Source organism: Saccopteryx bilineata, chromosome 1 (genome assembly GCF_036850765.1).
Source record: "Saccopteryx bilineata isolate mSacBil1 chromosome 1, mSacBil1_pri_phased_curated, whole genome shotgun sequence".
In the NCBI taxonomy this organism is placed as follows: Eukaryota; Metazoa; Chordata; class Mammalia; order Chiroptera; family Emballonuridae; genus Saccopteryx; species Saccopteryx bilineata.
Genome location: NC_089490.1, coordinates 156,493,636 through 156,508,896, shown reverse-complemented (window position 1 = coordinate 156,508,896; position 15,261 = coordinate 156,493,636). Strand labels below are relative to the sequence as shown.

At 52.2% G+C, this 15,261-nt stretch overlaps 1 protein-coding gene across 3 annotated transcripts in view; it reads left to right on the top strand.

Annotated features, from left to right (window-relative positions):
- Positions 1-14,788, top strand: part of CSNK1G2 (casein kinase 1 gamma 2) — a 29,355-nt gene extending 14,567 nt beyond the window's left edge. The window contains exons 2-12 of one of the 3 annotated variants that reach the window (XR_010731319.1): positions 3,788-4,222; positions 11,700-11,740; positions 11,874-11,943; positions 12,053-12,210; positions 12,341-12,575; positions 12,643-12,728; positions 12,805-12,889; positions 13,001-13,124; positions 13,538-13,621; positions 13,707-13,813; positions 13,913-13,940. Coding sequence is in view for 2 of the 3 variants with exons in the window: in XM_066277007.1 (XP_066133104.1) it covers positions 4,039-4,222; positions 11,700-11,740; positions 11,874-11,943; positions 12,053-12,210; positions 12,341-12,575; positions 12,643-12,728; positions 12,805-12,889; positions 13,001-13,149; positions 13,538-13,621; positions 13,707-13,813; positions 13,913-13,967 (1,254 nt within the window). In the remaining variant the exon portion in view is untranslated. Of the gene's footprint in view, positions 1-3,787; positions 4,223-11,699; positions 11,741-11,873; positions 11,944-12,052; positions 12,211-12,340; positions 12,576-12,642; positions 12,729-12,804; positions 12,890-13,000; positions 13,150-13,537; positions 13,622-13,706; positions 13,814-13,912 lie in introns of all 3 variants that reach the window. The other 2 variants (XM_066277007.1, XM_066277016.1) reach the window with 2 other exon arrangements.
- Positions 14,789-15,261: the final 473 nt, after the last annotated feature.

Genomic DNA, 15,261 nt, shown 5'->3' with positions numbered 1-15,261 from the left:
ACTGAGGTCGCCGGTTCGAAACCTTGGGCTTGCCTGGTCAAGGCACATATGGGAGTTGATGCTTCCTGCTCCTCCCCCTTCTCTCTCTCTCTCTCTGTCTCTCTCTCTCACTCCTCTCTCTCTAAAAAAAAAATCAATCAAGAAAAACTGGTCAGTTTGTTGATTTAAATTTACTTGTTCTTTATTTTATTTTATTTATTTATTTTTATTTTTTTGTATTTTTCTGAAGCTGGAAACGGGGAGAGACAGTCAGACAGACTCCCGCATGCGCCCTACCGGGATGCACCCGGCACGCCCACCAGGGGCGACGCTCTGCCCACCAGGGGGCGATGCTCTGCCCCGACCAGAGCCACTCTAGAGCCTGGGGCAGAGGCCAAGGAGCCATCCCCAGCGCCCGGGCCATCTTTGCTCCAATGGAGCCTTGGCTGCGGGAGGGGAAGAGACAGAGAGGAAGGGGGAGTGGAGAAGCAAATGGGTGCTTCTCCTATGTGCCCTGGCCGGGAATCGAACCGGGGTCCCCCACACGCCAGGCCGACACTCTACCGCTGAGCCAACCGGCCAGGGCCTGTTCTTTATTTTAAATATTGTATTTGTTCCCGTTTTGTTTTTTTACTTTAAAATAAGATATGTGCACTGTGCATAGGGATTTGTTCATAGTTTTTTTTATAGTCCGGCCTTCCAACGGTCTGAGGGACAGTGAACTTGCCCCCTGTGTAAAAAGTTTGGGGACTCCTGGTCTAGAAGATGAACTTTTATGAGCCACACTGACTTGGTTTTTGATCACCATGGTCTGAGGTTGCAGAGTTTTTAGCAGCAACCTTACTTTTTTGTAATCTTAATTTTGAAAACATGGCAAGTCTGTTGAAAGCGTGCAAGAAAAGTACCTGACCCCCTCTGTTCTGCATGGGCTCACTGCCACCTGTGCTTATTTTTGCTTTTCCTGAACTGTGAGCATCCTGCCACCTTCCCCATCCCCAGGGAATCTCTAGCCCTCTCCAAAAAGCACAACTGCATCTAGTCCATCTTTCTGTGATAGGTGCAGTGGTAACTGTCCCTTCTCACAGGCCTGCCTCCTTCCTCCACCCAGTCCTAGTCAGGACATGAGGCAGGAACTCTGTACGCCCTCTGGAGTGACACTGACTGATGTTCACACCCCAGATCACTGACACGTGACCTCGGGTCACCTGCTTGGCACACTCAGTCCCATGTCTGTGCTGCCTGCTGATAGTGCTTCCCACAGGTCTGGCCATCTCCTCTCCCTTTATCTGTGACTTGGTGCATTAAGACCTGATTCTGCTTAATCCTTTTCAACACTGATCTCGTCCTAGGGGGCTGGGCAGCTGGTTCCTGTGCAGTCATTGTGGGGCACTTCCTTCCTCTTTGTCACAACATGATATTGCAGGTGCCCTGGTATTTGTCAGCTGTGACTCCAGGTTGGGCACACCTCCCTGGTCTGGGTCCCTCAGGGAGTAGTGCACAGACTCCAGGACGAGGCGCACTGTGTGTTCATGGTTCCTGGTATGCCATGTTGCTAGGTCTGGATGGATCCTGGGGAGGAAGCCCTGCCTCTGCGTGTCACCAAGTTCCTGGGCAGAAGTGGGCTCCTGCTGTGGGGAGATGCATGTGTCTTGGGTTGCCTAGAAGGGGTATAGCCAGGATCACCTGGGTCCTGGTGCCCCTGAGGCTATACTAACAACGGAGTCCACCATGTGCTATGAGGCCAGGTAACCTGTGAGGGGCCATCCCTCAGGGAGAAAAGCTTCCTGCATCTTCCTCAGACTTGACCCAACTCTGGGCTGGAGCTGTGCTGGTGATGTCAGCCAGGGACTGTGACATCACTTCCTGGAGATGGTCAGAGAATGGGGCCCTTACAGGGGAGCTAGCCCCTGGCCCTGGCAAGATGGTGGACCCAAAAAAGAACAGGACAGGTAATTCACCTGAGGTGTGCATTGGTGGAGCAGCATGACCCTGACATAGAGTATTCTCTGTGAGACCCACTCACGATGGACATGGGCGGAACAGCAGCTTCCAGTGGCCGCCTACTGATCATGTCAGTGCAGAATTGAATTTGTCCAGGAGTGTCCATGCGGAGCCCTCACCACTGGAGGGCTTCCCTTCTGTAGGGGAGGCTGGGGGTGGAATTGGGGGCCATGCTGGTGTGGTGTAGAGCAAAGGAGGAATGGGGAGGTCTCTTCTTGCAGGATAATTACTTTTAGCTCCTGGGCCTGGACTATGGTCAGACACTCCATTCTCTGAGGCCTTAGGTCACCTGCTTCCACCCAATGTGCTGGGCTGGGCGTTCAGCTCTGGTCCCAGCCCTACCTTGGGCTTTCTTCCTTTACGCTGGTGTGTGACTTACTCTTGCTGTTCCTCTGCAGGTCCCATCTGGCTCCGAGTGTCCAGGAGAGGACCCAGAATGCCCCCTGTGTATCTGGTGGGTGGTGGGGTGAAACTTTCCAGAGTTTTTACAAGTCTGTGCTGCCCACTGAGTCTGGGGTGGTAGCTCTTGTTTGTAGTGTGAGCAGACCCTGATACCCTTGGGGTGGGCTCACCAAGGCCCCTCGCCTGCCTCCCACTGTCCACTGTCCCCTGCGGGTGGTGACTGCATACCTGCCCTGTGTAAGGGGGCTGCGTGATTCCCAGACACAATGCAGTAGGGGTCACTGGAGTCATGTTGGGTGCTCAGATGGGGCAGCATGTGTGCTGGAATTTTTAGTCCTGGCTGGCTCCTGTCTCCCTGGGGCAAGCCACCATGTCTGCCATGTATATAGAGCTTCCATTCTCATGCGGCCATGCCCCTTCTTCTTGTTGGCTGTGCCCAGGCCCAAGGGTCACATGCAGATCAGGTACCTCCTCATGCCTGGTTATGCATTCGGCCCTTCTGGAGAGGACTGCCTAGCATGAGGGAATGGACACTTGAGGTGTACACAGGGAGGGGTGTGCATGCATGTGGGTATATAAGCACAGGAGGGGGTATGCATATACATGTGTGAGAGAACAGGAAGATGTGTGCATGCACTGTGCCTCTGGGTCCTTGCTGTCTTTTGGTCCAACCTCTTCCGTAGTATGTGGCTGGGATTCCCATCTGTGGGGTGCCTTTTCCTGCCTCTGAGGCTCAGGCCAGCTCTGAGGCCCCAGAACCAGAGCCAAGGGCTGACAGGCAGTGTCATTGGCCTGGTTCTTACAGACCCCCCATTCTTGTTTCTTTTTGTCATCTCCGGGGTCCCGTTTCTGCCTTGAGGTGAGAGAGCTCCAAGTCATGGGTTGAGATTCCCCTGGGATTCTTGCCCCCAAGGTCTGATGCTGTCACTGTGTCCAAATCATTACTACTCCCATCCATGGCTGGCCAGACCCTTGATCAGTGGCGGTGGCTCTCTGTGGTCTGTCCTCTTCCCTTTTCAGAGGAACAACCCTTTGGCTAGGGGGCAGGGGCTGTGGGTAGGGTGACTCCCACTCCTTTCTACACCCAGGTTGGGGCTCTCTGCCAGGTTCTGGGGCCTGTCACTTGATGGCCATCTCTCTTGCCAGTGCAGTTGTCCTCGAGATGTGTTGTGGGCTAGCCCACAATAATGCATATCTTATACCACCTTGACAGGTGGAATTCATGGTAGTCTCTACCCCCCCCCCCCCCAAAGCCACAGGTCACACTTCTACATTCAGAGATCTTTTCAGAATGCCTTCTAGCTGTGCCACAACTGTCAGTTAATGCCACCCTGCTGGGCTGTTTTGTGGGCAGGAGGGTGGGTGGGTCTCAGTCTTCTAAACTGTGTCTCTGTTTTCCCCCCAGCTGGGAGCCACAAGATTGGAGGTGGCAGGACCTATTAGCAGAATGTGTCCTCCCCTTGCGTGCAACCCCGAGGCCACCGAGATGACTGCTGCAGCCTGGCTCTCATGAGCACCCACGTCTCACTAGCCAGGAGTCCACCAGGCGCCATGGTGTTCTAGCCCCTAAGAGCTGCCTGTGACCTCAGGTCTCCACAGGCCTGGGATTGGTACAGCAGCAAAGTCACCGTGGAGAGGCCGGGGTACCACAAACTTATGGATTTTGACAAGAAAGGAGGGAAAGGGGAGTCGGAGGAGGGCCGGAGAATGTCCAAGGCCGGCGGCCGGACCAGCCACAGCGTCCGGAGCACAGGGACCAGTTCTGGGGTCCTGATGGTAGGCCCCAACTTCCGGGTTGGGAAGAAGATAGGCTGTGGCAACTTCGGGGAGCTCCGGCTAGGTGAGCTCCACTCATTTGCATTCAGGGGACAGGGTGCGGGGAAAGTTGCCCAGTGGGGTCATGGCCACTCAGACGGCCTCCCTGATTATTGCAGCCAGGATGCAGGTAAGTGTGTGTGAGTTTCTTTTCCCCAAGGAGGAGGTTGGGCAAGAGGGATAGATTCCTGGCTCACTGTTTGTCCAGGGAACACCTCTGTTGTGGGATCCAAGCCCACACACAGGAAGGCTGACATAGAAGCTGCTAGTGTAAGCTGATGCACTTATAAGCTCAGCTCCTGCTTAGCATTTGGCCATCAGGAGCTGTAGGTGGCCCCATGTTTGGGGTTCCTGAATCCATGCAGTGTCACGGGATGAGGCCCAACTCTGCTGTTGGGAGGGGCATATAGGGTGAACACTGGGCTGTCACATCAGTGACTAAGACTGGTAGGCAAGGGAGAGGGGCTTTCCCAGAGCATAAGGCCCCTTGTGCCCAACCTAGTCTACACAGAGGGGCCTGAGTAGCATGGCAGCCAATTTTTCAGGTTCCTCTGGACAGAGCTACCCTGCTGCCCCATTAGGGTGTGCATGAATGTGTCTGTGTGCACACACAAGCATGAGAATGCATACACATGTTCCTGGGCCCAGTCATGATTTGCAGCCTTTGGGGACTTAGAAAATGTCTTGGGTCCTGTTCTTGGAGTTAGGAGCAGGAGCCTAAACAGTTCAGGTCTGCGCAAACAGATGAGAGGTCATGTTTAGGGGATCATGGGATGTGGTGGCTTTTGAGTTGAAACATTTTTTGAAAACTGAGGTTTGTGTTCTTTTCTGCTTGGCTTCTTTGCTCAGCACGTTTTTGAGAGTATCTGTGTTGTCATGTGTGTCAGTAGCTAGTTGCTCTTTGTTCTCTGTTCATTTGTATGACTGCATCCCAGTTCCTTCATCTGTTCTCGTGCTCAGGGATATTTGGCTGTGCCCAGATTTTGGCTATTGCAAATAAAGCTGCCCTGAGCATCCTTCTCCAATTCTTGTGTATGAGTGTTTTTGTTAAAGCACTGGGTCACAGGGGAGGTATGTTTTAAGAAAAACTGCCAAACCGATTTCTGGAGTAGTTGTACACTTTAACCTCCTGCAGGCAGCATATGGGAATTCTGGGTATCCTATATCCTCACCAACACTTGCGGTTGTCAGGTTTTTCTTTGTTTATGAGTATGAAGTGGTATCTCTGGATTTTATTTGCATTTAATTGATAACTAATGTTGAGCATTGTTTGTCTATATATAATGTGTCATTTCTGTTTTTAAGATTTTCTTTGGTTTCAAATTTTTATTCTGCCATCATTTAGGTGTGGTTTCTTTGTGTTTATCCTGCTCGGGATTCGTTGGACTTGGATCTGTATGTTGACACTTTTTCATTAAATTTGGAGCTATTTCAGTCATTATTTCTTCATATATTTTTTCTGCCTCAGTTTATGTCTTTATTCTTAAGACTCCAGTTACACGTGTTAGGAGTATTTGGTGCCCCCAAAGTCATTCAAGCTTTTTTCTGTATTTTTCAAAGTTTTTTTATCTCTTCGCTTCAGTCTAGACAGTTTTTATTGCCCTGCTGTAAATTCACCCTTCTTTTTCTTTCTTTTCTTCTTTTTTTTGTATTTTTCTGAAGTGAGGAGGGGAGGGGCAGACAGACTCCCGCATGTGCCTGATTGGGATCCACCCAGCATGCCCACTAGGGGGCGATGCTCTGCCCATCTGGGGTGTTGCTCCGCTGCAACAGGAGCCATTTTAGGGCCTGAGGCGGAGGCCATGGAACCATCCCCAGCGCCCGGGCCAACTTTGCTCCAATGGAGCCTAGGCTGCGGGAGGGGAAGAGAGAGACAGAGAGGAAGGAGAGGGAGAGGGGTGGAGAAGCAGATGGGCTCTTCTTCTGTGTGCCCTGACCAGTAATCGAACCTGGGACTTCCACACTCCGGGCCAATGCTTTACCACTGAGCCAACCAGCCAGGGCCTTTCTTTTCTCTTTTATTTTGAAAAAACAAAAAGTTTTTTTTTCTTTTTTTTTTTACAGAGACAGAGAGAGAGTCAGAGAGAGGGATAGACAGGGACAGACAGGAACGGAGAGACGAGAAGCATCAATCATTAGTTTCTTGTTGAGCATTGCGACACCTTAGTTGTTCATTGATTGCTTTCTCATGTGTGCCTTGACTGCGGGCCTTCAGCAGACCAAGTGACCCCTTGCTTAAGCCAGTGACCTTGAGTCTAAGCTGGTGAGCTTTGCTCAAATCAGATGAGCCCGCGCTCAAGCTAGCGACCTTGGGGTCTCAAACCTGGGTCCTCAGCATCCCAGTCTGACACTCTATCCACTGCGCCACTGCCTGGTCAAGCTGAAAAAACAAAAAGTTTTAAAAAGCTTTATTGCCTGACCAGTAGTTGCATAGTGAATAGAGCATCAACTTGGGGCACTGAGGTCCCAGGTTCAAAACTGGCTCAGGTTGAGCTCCCCTCCCCTGTCAAGGTACATATGAGAAGCAGTCAGTGAACAGCTAAGGAGACACAGCTACAAGTTGATGCTTCTTGTCTCTCTCTCCACCATCTCTCACCCTTCCTCTCTGTCTCTCTGCCTCTTTCCCTCTCTTTCTCTCTTTTTATTTTCCTCTCTTTCTCTTAAAAAAAGAAAAAAAAGCTTTATTGGTTCTCCAAGATATCAATGCCGGGAAACAAATAGTCCCTGTCTTCCACCCCGGGGGATAGTACAAGGCAAGGCATGGTCCCTCCAGTCCAGGTTGAACTTCTAGCCCCTGGAGTCCCCTTCATTCAAGGTATTGTTGGAGCCGTCCAGTGAATTTTTCATTTTATACACAGTATTTTTCATTTCTATTTGACTCCCTATTTCTCTTTTGAGATTTTCCATCTGCTTGTTCATTTTACCCTACTTTAAATCCTTGAACGTACTTGTAGTTTTATAAATCCCCATGTATGTGGTGCCTTTGCCTTTGTTTATCCTTGTATACAGTCTTTATTCCTCTTTGTTCATGTGTCTAGTGATGTTTTATTGTATGTTGGACATTGTGGGTACCGCATGTCACAGATTTTTAAGTCTGGGATGAGATTTGTCCTGATGACTTGTCTTGACTTCATCAGGGACTGATTTTGGCTTTTTTAGGGCAGTCTGAGAGCCCATGTTACTCATTGTCTGGAGTTGCCCCTCTCCACACATGTGGGCCTTCTGGGTTTTCAGCCTAAGGTTGGGGGTGTTCATGGAAGCCTCTCTTTTCTTGATGACTGCACCTCTAGCATCTTCCCATCTTGTGTGGACTCCAAAATCTTCCTGCTTATAGCCCCATGGGAGTTGTTGTATTCTAGGCCTTGCACACTTTGCCTTTTGTATGCTTAGCTAAAACATAATGTGAGCATTGGTGAAGCTCTCAGAGCCCAGAGCACCTGAACTCTTCTAGAAGTCTGTAAACCCACAGACTTCAGATGCCTGTGTGTGTGCATAAATATACACGTGTACGTGTTCATTTTAAACTGAGGCTGAACTCCAAGGACTTTGGCTCTCCTAGAACTTATGTGCAGTCAAAATATGAGGTTTCTTCAGTAAGACAGAGAATAAAAGGACCATTTACCATAAAGGATCATGACTTCATGACTGTTTAAAATGCCTGTTAAGAGTTGAATAGGCAACCCACAGACTGGGAAGAAATATTTTCAGAGCACCATTTAACAAAGTGCTGGTATCCAAGATACATGAAAGGACAACTTGATAATAAAAGGATAAACAAGGCCTGACCTGTGGTGGTGCAGTGGATAAAGCGTCGACCTGGAAATGCTGAGGTCGCCGGTTCGAAACCCTGGGCTTGCCTGGTCAAGGAACATATGGGAGTTGATGCTTCCTGCTCCTCCCCACTTTCTCTCTCTGTCTCTCCCTCTCCTCTCTTAAAAAAAAAAAAAAAAAAAAAGGATAAACACTCCAATTAAAAGTGGGCAAGAGCCTGGCCAGATAGCTCTGTTGGTTAGCACATCGTCCAGAAGTGTAGAGACTGCCGATGTGATCCCCAGTCGGCACGTACAGGGACAGATCAATGTTCCTCTCTCTCATTCTTTCCCTTCCTCTCTCTAAAATCAATAAAATAAACATTTTTTTTAAATAGGCAAGAGTTATGAACAGTTTATATAAGCAGACAGATAAATAGCCGGGAACACAGAAGACACCCAGCTGAGTTAAGCTCCACATTTGCAGTACAAGCCTGCAGACCTATTAGAGAAGTGACTAACCTGCCCACAGAAAGGCCCATAGTCAATGTTTAATACAGCTCTGCTTATAACAGAAGACAAGAAACAAGCCAGGTACCCCCCATGCTGATTGGGTATGTCCCCTTGATGGGTTAGGGTGCCTGTCAGCTGGAACCACAGACATGTCGCAACACAGGAATCTTGAGCACATCATGCCATGTGAAAGGAGCCAGGGAGGAGAGACGATGCCAGATGATTCCACCTCAGTGCAGGTGGGGTTGGATCAAGGAGAGGTGTGAGCGGTTGGGATATTCTGTGTCTTGATAGGGGTGCGGAGGGTTGCACAGGGTCACACATTGGCCAAAGCTCATTAGATGGCACACTTCAGATGTGTGCATTTCACCGGTAAAAGTCACCATCCACAGGATAAACAGGAACTATAAATACACATTGCACTTGATCTGCAGGCTGAAGTGTTTAGGGGCTGGGTACTGATATCTGCTGCTTGGAGATGTATCTATAGATCAGAGAGACTTATGACTGACTGATAGATACACTGCAGAGCTGATAGTAGTTTGTTCATTTTCTAATCTCGGAGGTAAGGATATGGCTATTCACTGCAGTTCTTTCTGTTTTTCTGTGTTGGAAACTTCCGTAATTAAATGAGGGAAAAGCACAAGAGGCACACTGTTTGTTTTTTATCAAAGCCCAGGAACCAGGACTAGGAGGAGGCTTTCTTTCCCTGCTAAAAGGTGTCTGTGAAAAGCCTTATGTTATAACAAATGGGCACCTCCTCTCACCAATTCTCAACAGTGGCAAGGAATAGAAATAAAAGGCAAAGAGATTGGGCCCTGGCCAGTTGGTTCAGCGGTAGAGGGTCGGCCTGGCGTGCGGGGGACCCGGGTTCGATTCCTGGCCAGGGCACATAGGAGAAGCGCCCATTTGTTTCTCCACCCCCCCCCCCTTCCTCTCTGTCTCTCTCTTCCCCTCCCGCAGCCAAGGCTCCACTGGAGCAAAGATGGCCCAGGCGCTGGGGATGGCTCCTTGGCCGCTGCCCCAGGCGCTAGAGTGGCTCTGGTCGCGGCAGAGCGAGGCCCCGGAGGGGCACAGCATTCGCCCCCTGGTGGGCGGAGCTTTGTCCCTGGTGGGCGTGCTGGGTGGATCCGGTCGGGCGCATGCAGGAAGTCTGTCTGACTGTCTCTCCCCGTTTCCAGCTTCAGAAAAATACAAAAAAAAAGGCAGAGATTGGGAGAGAAGAAACACAGCTGTGACCAGTTCCTGATCACACCTGTGCAGCAGCCGTAGTAATCTCAGTAAGCAAGTAGACCGGGGTGAGTTTAGGAAGGCTGCGGCTTGTACCAGCACACAGAGCTGTATTTCTCTACCTGAGCAACAATTGGATAATAGAGATTTTAAAACAATGCCAATCGTAAGAGGCCACAACTCATCAAGTGTTTCCAGAATAAATCTAACAAAGGCTGGACAAGCTCTCTGAGAGCCACAAAGCATCACTGGGAGTGCATTCACAGGGGTAAATGGAACAGTTCAGTATGAGATGTCATCTCCAGCTCTGCTGCAGACTCCAGGACACCCTGGAGGGTACTGAGAAAGTCAATAAGCTGACTCTGAACCACAGTGAAAACCAAGACCCTAGAATAGCCACAGCAGAGTGGGAGACAAACACCTGCTGCTGAGTGCCCCATTGTTGGACACCTTGGCACACACCAGGATGGGGTGTCCAAGACTATGGAGGACTAAAGTGGTGGGGAACTCTGGCCTCAACCTCTGAGGTTGAACACAGTGGTGTCTGCTGCCACATGAGTGGAACAGGAATAACTAGAGTGCCAATGTCACCCAGACTGTCCAGCTGCAGCAGGCAGAAAGTAAGTTGAGGACTAGAGGTGTGGACACATGGTGTGGGGCCATGTTTGCAGTGTACAGGACCTGGTAATGGTCCCAGGACAAAGTCAGAACAGGACGACAGTGGGAGGGGCTGCTGGACCAGCAGTGATTGTGTGGGTGTACACAGCACTGTGCACAGTAACTTGCAAGTGCGCATGAGGAGCTGGGGCGGCTCCTTGTTTATGTGGCAGGTCACCTGCCAGTGGTGGCTGGACCATCGGGATCTGCTAGCCTTAGAGACTGTAACAGGTGAAAAACTAGACTTCATCAGGTTCTAGAACTCATATTTGCAGTTCTGTGAGTTTGGGCATGTTGGCTCCTTCTCTGTGGGTACCTGGAGGTCCTCCTGATGGGTGGGCTCAGCAACTCCTTGCCCTGGTGGTCTTTCTAACTCAGAGTGCAGGTCCCCTACCCTGGCCTGCTGGACTTTGTTGCCTGGGGAAGCCAGCTTGGGCTCTCTTGTCTGTCAGCACTGTGGTCAGGATCTCACCTGACCTAGCCAGCATGGGGGATCCCAGCACTAGGGTTGGGGTGCTAGAGGAGGACGCAGGGCACCTGTGGTGAGTCCTCTGTATGTCATGACAATCCTCCCAGAGTAGAAGTAGAGTCTTGGCCAGAGATCTTTATCCCACAGTCATGGTGGAAATGGGGGAAGAAGGTACTGAGGTAAACCATGGGAAGGAGGCAGGGTGCAGATCTCCCCACTGGTAGGAAGGACCCACTACTAGGTCACCAGAAGAGGGACATGGGCTGGTCCGGGCTATTTCCACTGTCTTCAGGTCCCATGTGGAGGCGTTGAGCAGACTACACCCATGAGGGTCCTGGGGATTGAGCAGTGGGGAGGAGGAAATGCTTAGGGGGTATGGATGTCTTCAAGTTCCCTTCTCGGCAGTGGGTGCGAGAATGGTCATCAGTCATGGGGTCTTTGTTCCATTTTCAGTGGGAGAATTGGAGCATGTTGGTGTGCTTGTGGAGAGGATCCCGCTAAGTTAGGGTAGCTGCTTTTATAGGTGGAGGCAGAGTGAAGGGGAATGCCTGGGTGAGCTTGGAGGGCTGGTAGGGGGCTGGGATCTATAGTACATAGAGGGTGGTGGGTGGGGGCTGTGGAGGAGAGGGCACCAGTAAGAGGTGGGAGCCCAGGACATGAGGGTGCTGGGCAGATGGGGATATCTAAAGGAGTACAGGTATCTTGTGGGCATCCTTTTTACTCCCAGGACCTGGGAGGACAGGGCCAAGCTCAAGGGAGACTGCCAGGGAACAGGAAATGCCTCTTAGAGGTGGTAGGTCACACGAGGTCTCCTACCTGCTGTGGGGAGAGGTGAGAATGGGGGCTGAGTGGCCCTGCTATGCTGATTCCTCTCTCCTCCACAGGAAAGAATCTCTATACAAATGAATACGTAGCTATCAAATTGGTAAGTCCAGGTTGTTCCCCACAACAGCAGATACTATCCCCATATGGAACCCATTTAGGTGTGGTCTGGGGCAGAGGGAGGGGGCATGCTATGCCCCAGGTAACCCTCAACCTAGTCTGCTTTGTCCCTCCAGGAGCCCATCAAATCCCGGGCACCACAGCTACACCTGGAGTACCGCTTCTACAAGCAGCTCAGCACCGCAGGTACCCAGCTGGGTGCAGTGGGCCAGTGTGGGTCGGGCACAGAATCAGTGGGCAGCATTGGGGGCCTGCTAAAGGCCTGGGTAAGCATCTGTGCATGCTTTGGCCGCAGAGGGTGTCCCTCAGGTCTACTACTTCGGCCCATGCGGGAAGTACAATGCCATGGTGCTGGAGCTGCTCGGGCCCAGCCTGGAGGACCTGTTCGACCTGTGCGATCGCACGTTCACGCTCAAGACTGTGCTCATGATCGCCATCCAGCTGGTGCGGACTGTGAGACCCCTGGCTGCGGGGCTGGACCCTTGGCAGGGATTGATGTGGGGGGTGGAGCCTGGGGATGGGGCCTGGGGGAGGGGCCGTGCAGGGCCTAAGCAAATGGGGACACTGGTTCACCCACTCCCAGATCACGCGCATGGAGTATGTACACACCAAGAGCCTCATCTACCGTGATGTGAAGCCCGAGAACTTCCTGGTAGGGCGACCGGGCAGCAAGCGGCAGCATGCCATCCACATCATTGACTTCGGGCTAGCCAAGGAATACATTGACCCTGAGACCAAGAAGCACATCCCCTACCGTGAGCACAAAAGCTTGACGGGCACAGCGCGCTACATGAGCATCAACACGCACCTGGGTAAAGGTAAGCAGCACACGGGTAGGGGTTGGGAGGGTTGGGGGAAGCACGCTGACCTGCTCTTCCCCCGCAGAGCAGAGCCGCCGTGATGATCTAGAGGCACTGGGCCACATGTTCATGTACTTCCTGCGCGGCAGCCTGCCCTGGCAGGGGCTCAAGGTGGGCCAGGGTGCGCAAGGTGGGGGTGGAGGGTGTTCATGCCTCCCAGTGATGGCACTGACCGCTCTCCCCGCAGGCCGATACGCTCAAGGAGCGCTACCAGAAAATCGGGGACACCAAGCGGGCCACGCCCATTGAGGTGCTCTGCGAGAGCCATCCAGGTAAGGGCTGCTCCTACCTGGTGCTCTCTGCCCTCAATGCCCTGCTCCCACCCCCCACCCCCCACGTGTCCCTCGCCCACGTCCACTCCCAGCTCTGCTGGCTCTTCTCAGAGGAGATGGCCACGTACCTGCGCTATGTGCGGCGCCTGGACTTCTTTGAGAAGCCGGACTACGATTACCTGCGCAAGCTCTTCACTGACCTCTTCGACCGCAGCGGCTTTGTGTTCGACTATGAGTACGACTGGGCAGGGAAGCCCCTGGTATGTGGGGGCGGAGTCTAGGACTGGGGCGGGGCCTAGGTCTGGGACAGGGCCCTGGACCTTGGGAGCTTTACTCTGGTGAAGAACTCTGAACATGAATGGTTTTATCTTGGATATGGGGAGTCCCTGGATGTGAGGAAGGTGGGACCCTGAATGTCGGGGTTGGGCATGGGGCCTGGACATGAGGGGGACCCTGGGTATGGGGCGCTTTACCCTGCATGTGATGGGAACCCTGGGATGTGGGGGTGGGACCCTGTATCTGAGAGTTGTGCCTGGACGTGGAGGAGGACCCAAGTACCCAGAGCCTTGGTGCAGCTTCAGGTGTGACCGTGGTTCATGTGGGTGTAATGGTGCTGGGTCTCAGCAGCCTGTCCTGCCTTCCCTGCAGCCAACGCCCATCGGCACAGTCCACACAGACCTGCCAGCGCAAACTCAGCCTAGGGAAAAAGCCCAGCTGTACAGCAAAAACCAGGTGAGGTGCCAGGCCAAGGACCTCAACAACCTTGTGGGGGTAGAGATCATGGCCCACATGACTGCCCTGCCATCCTCCCACCCAGGCGCTGAATTCCACCAATGGGGAGCTGAATGCCGACGATCCCACCGCTGGTCACTCCAATGCCCCCATCACAGCCCCTGCAGAAGTAGAGGTGGCAGATGATACCAAGTAAGACCTTAGGAAGCATCTGGGGGCAGAGATGCCTTGGGCCCAGCTGATTTATCCTTCCCAACCTATGCCCACCTCTCATGCTCTTGCCCCCTCCAGGTGCTGCTGTTTCTTCAAGAGGAGAAAGAGGAAATCATTGCAGAGACACAAATGACCCTGGCGGTGGTGCCCTACACCCTCCTGCTGCAGTCCCTGGGGGAGCTTGTCTTGGTGGCCACAGCCAGGACATAGACTGTGGCCCTAGCTGCCCACCCCCACATGGGTTACTTCCTTCACATAAGACTTTGGCCGAAATTTCTACACCTGTGTCTAGTCCTCCCTTCCACCAAGAGCATTAACTATTTAAAATAAGGAAAAGAAAACAGTGGCCACCAGCCCTGCGCCCCTCCCGCCATGTCTGCTGAAGTGAGTAGTGTGACCTGGAGGCCCGGGCCACCCATGCCGTCTAGCCCACCCTGTTAGTGTCATAAAGTCTAGTTTGTCTCCCTCTATCCAAAGGCCATTTTCTCGAGGGGGTGCTGTAGGACATTGTTGCCTGGGGTGGTGGTTGAGCCTGCCGTGGGCCTCCCCAAACCAAAGGGGGAGGTGGGGTGGGGGTGGCACCCCAACCAAAATGCTGCACCAAAGCTTGGACAGCGTGGCCCCGCAGGTGCTCTGCTGCACCTGCTTCTGAAGTCTGGCGCGGCCACCCATGTGGCCACAGGGCTGTGCCCGGTGTGGGGGCTTCTTGTGTCCACGCTCAGGCTGCTGAGCCACAGGAGACAAGCGCCTTAAAGCCCCATCTCAGCCCACAGGTGCGGCGGAAGCCAGGTAGTCAGGGTTGGGCGGGCAGAGCTGCTGGGGCGTTTGCGGCAGCTTGTGCGTCTAGGTGTTGCTTTACAAAGTGTACAGAAATGGCACTTCTGTTTCTCTGATGCTTCCTGGAAGCCATAGAACTTAGGGGCTTTTTTTAAAAAATAAAGGAAAATGAAACTAGTTTTGAGTCTAGTGTCTGGTCTTTCTTAGAGTCTTGGCTGAGATGAGCAGCAGCTCAGATGCCTATGTCCTTAGGAAGGGGCAGGCTAGGAGGAGGTGGTGACAAATCAGGCCTGGGAGGGAGTGTAGCCTGGAAGGAACGGAGAGTGAGAAGCAAAGTAACAGAACTAAAGCGAGTGTAAGATCTGGGTTTGATTGTGTTCTTGGGAGGTGAGCAAAGGAAAAGTTAACCAAATAACAAGAATGGGAGAGTTTACAAATAGTCAAACTGCAGAACATCAGGTGACCTTGCTAATTCCATATACATAGAATGAAGCACCTAACAGCACTAAGTGGAAAGTGGCTGTGAGTATAGACAGCACAACTGGTCTCCTTGGTGCCTATGGACTAAATGTTTCATACATTGACACCCATCTCCCCCAGGGAATAATGTTAGGACAGTGGTCCCCAACCTTTTTTGGGCCACGGACCGG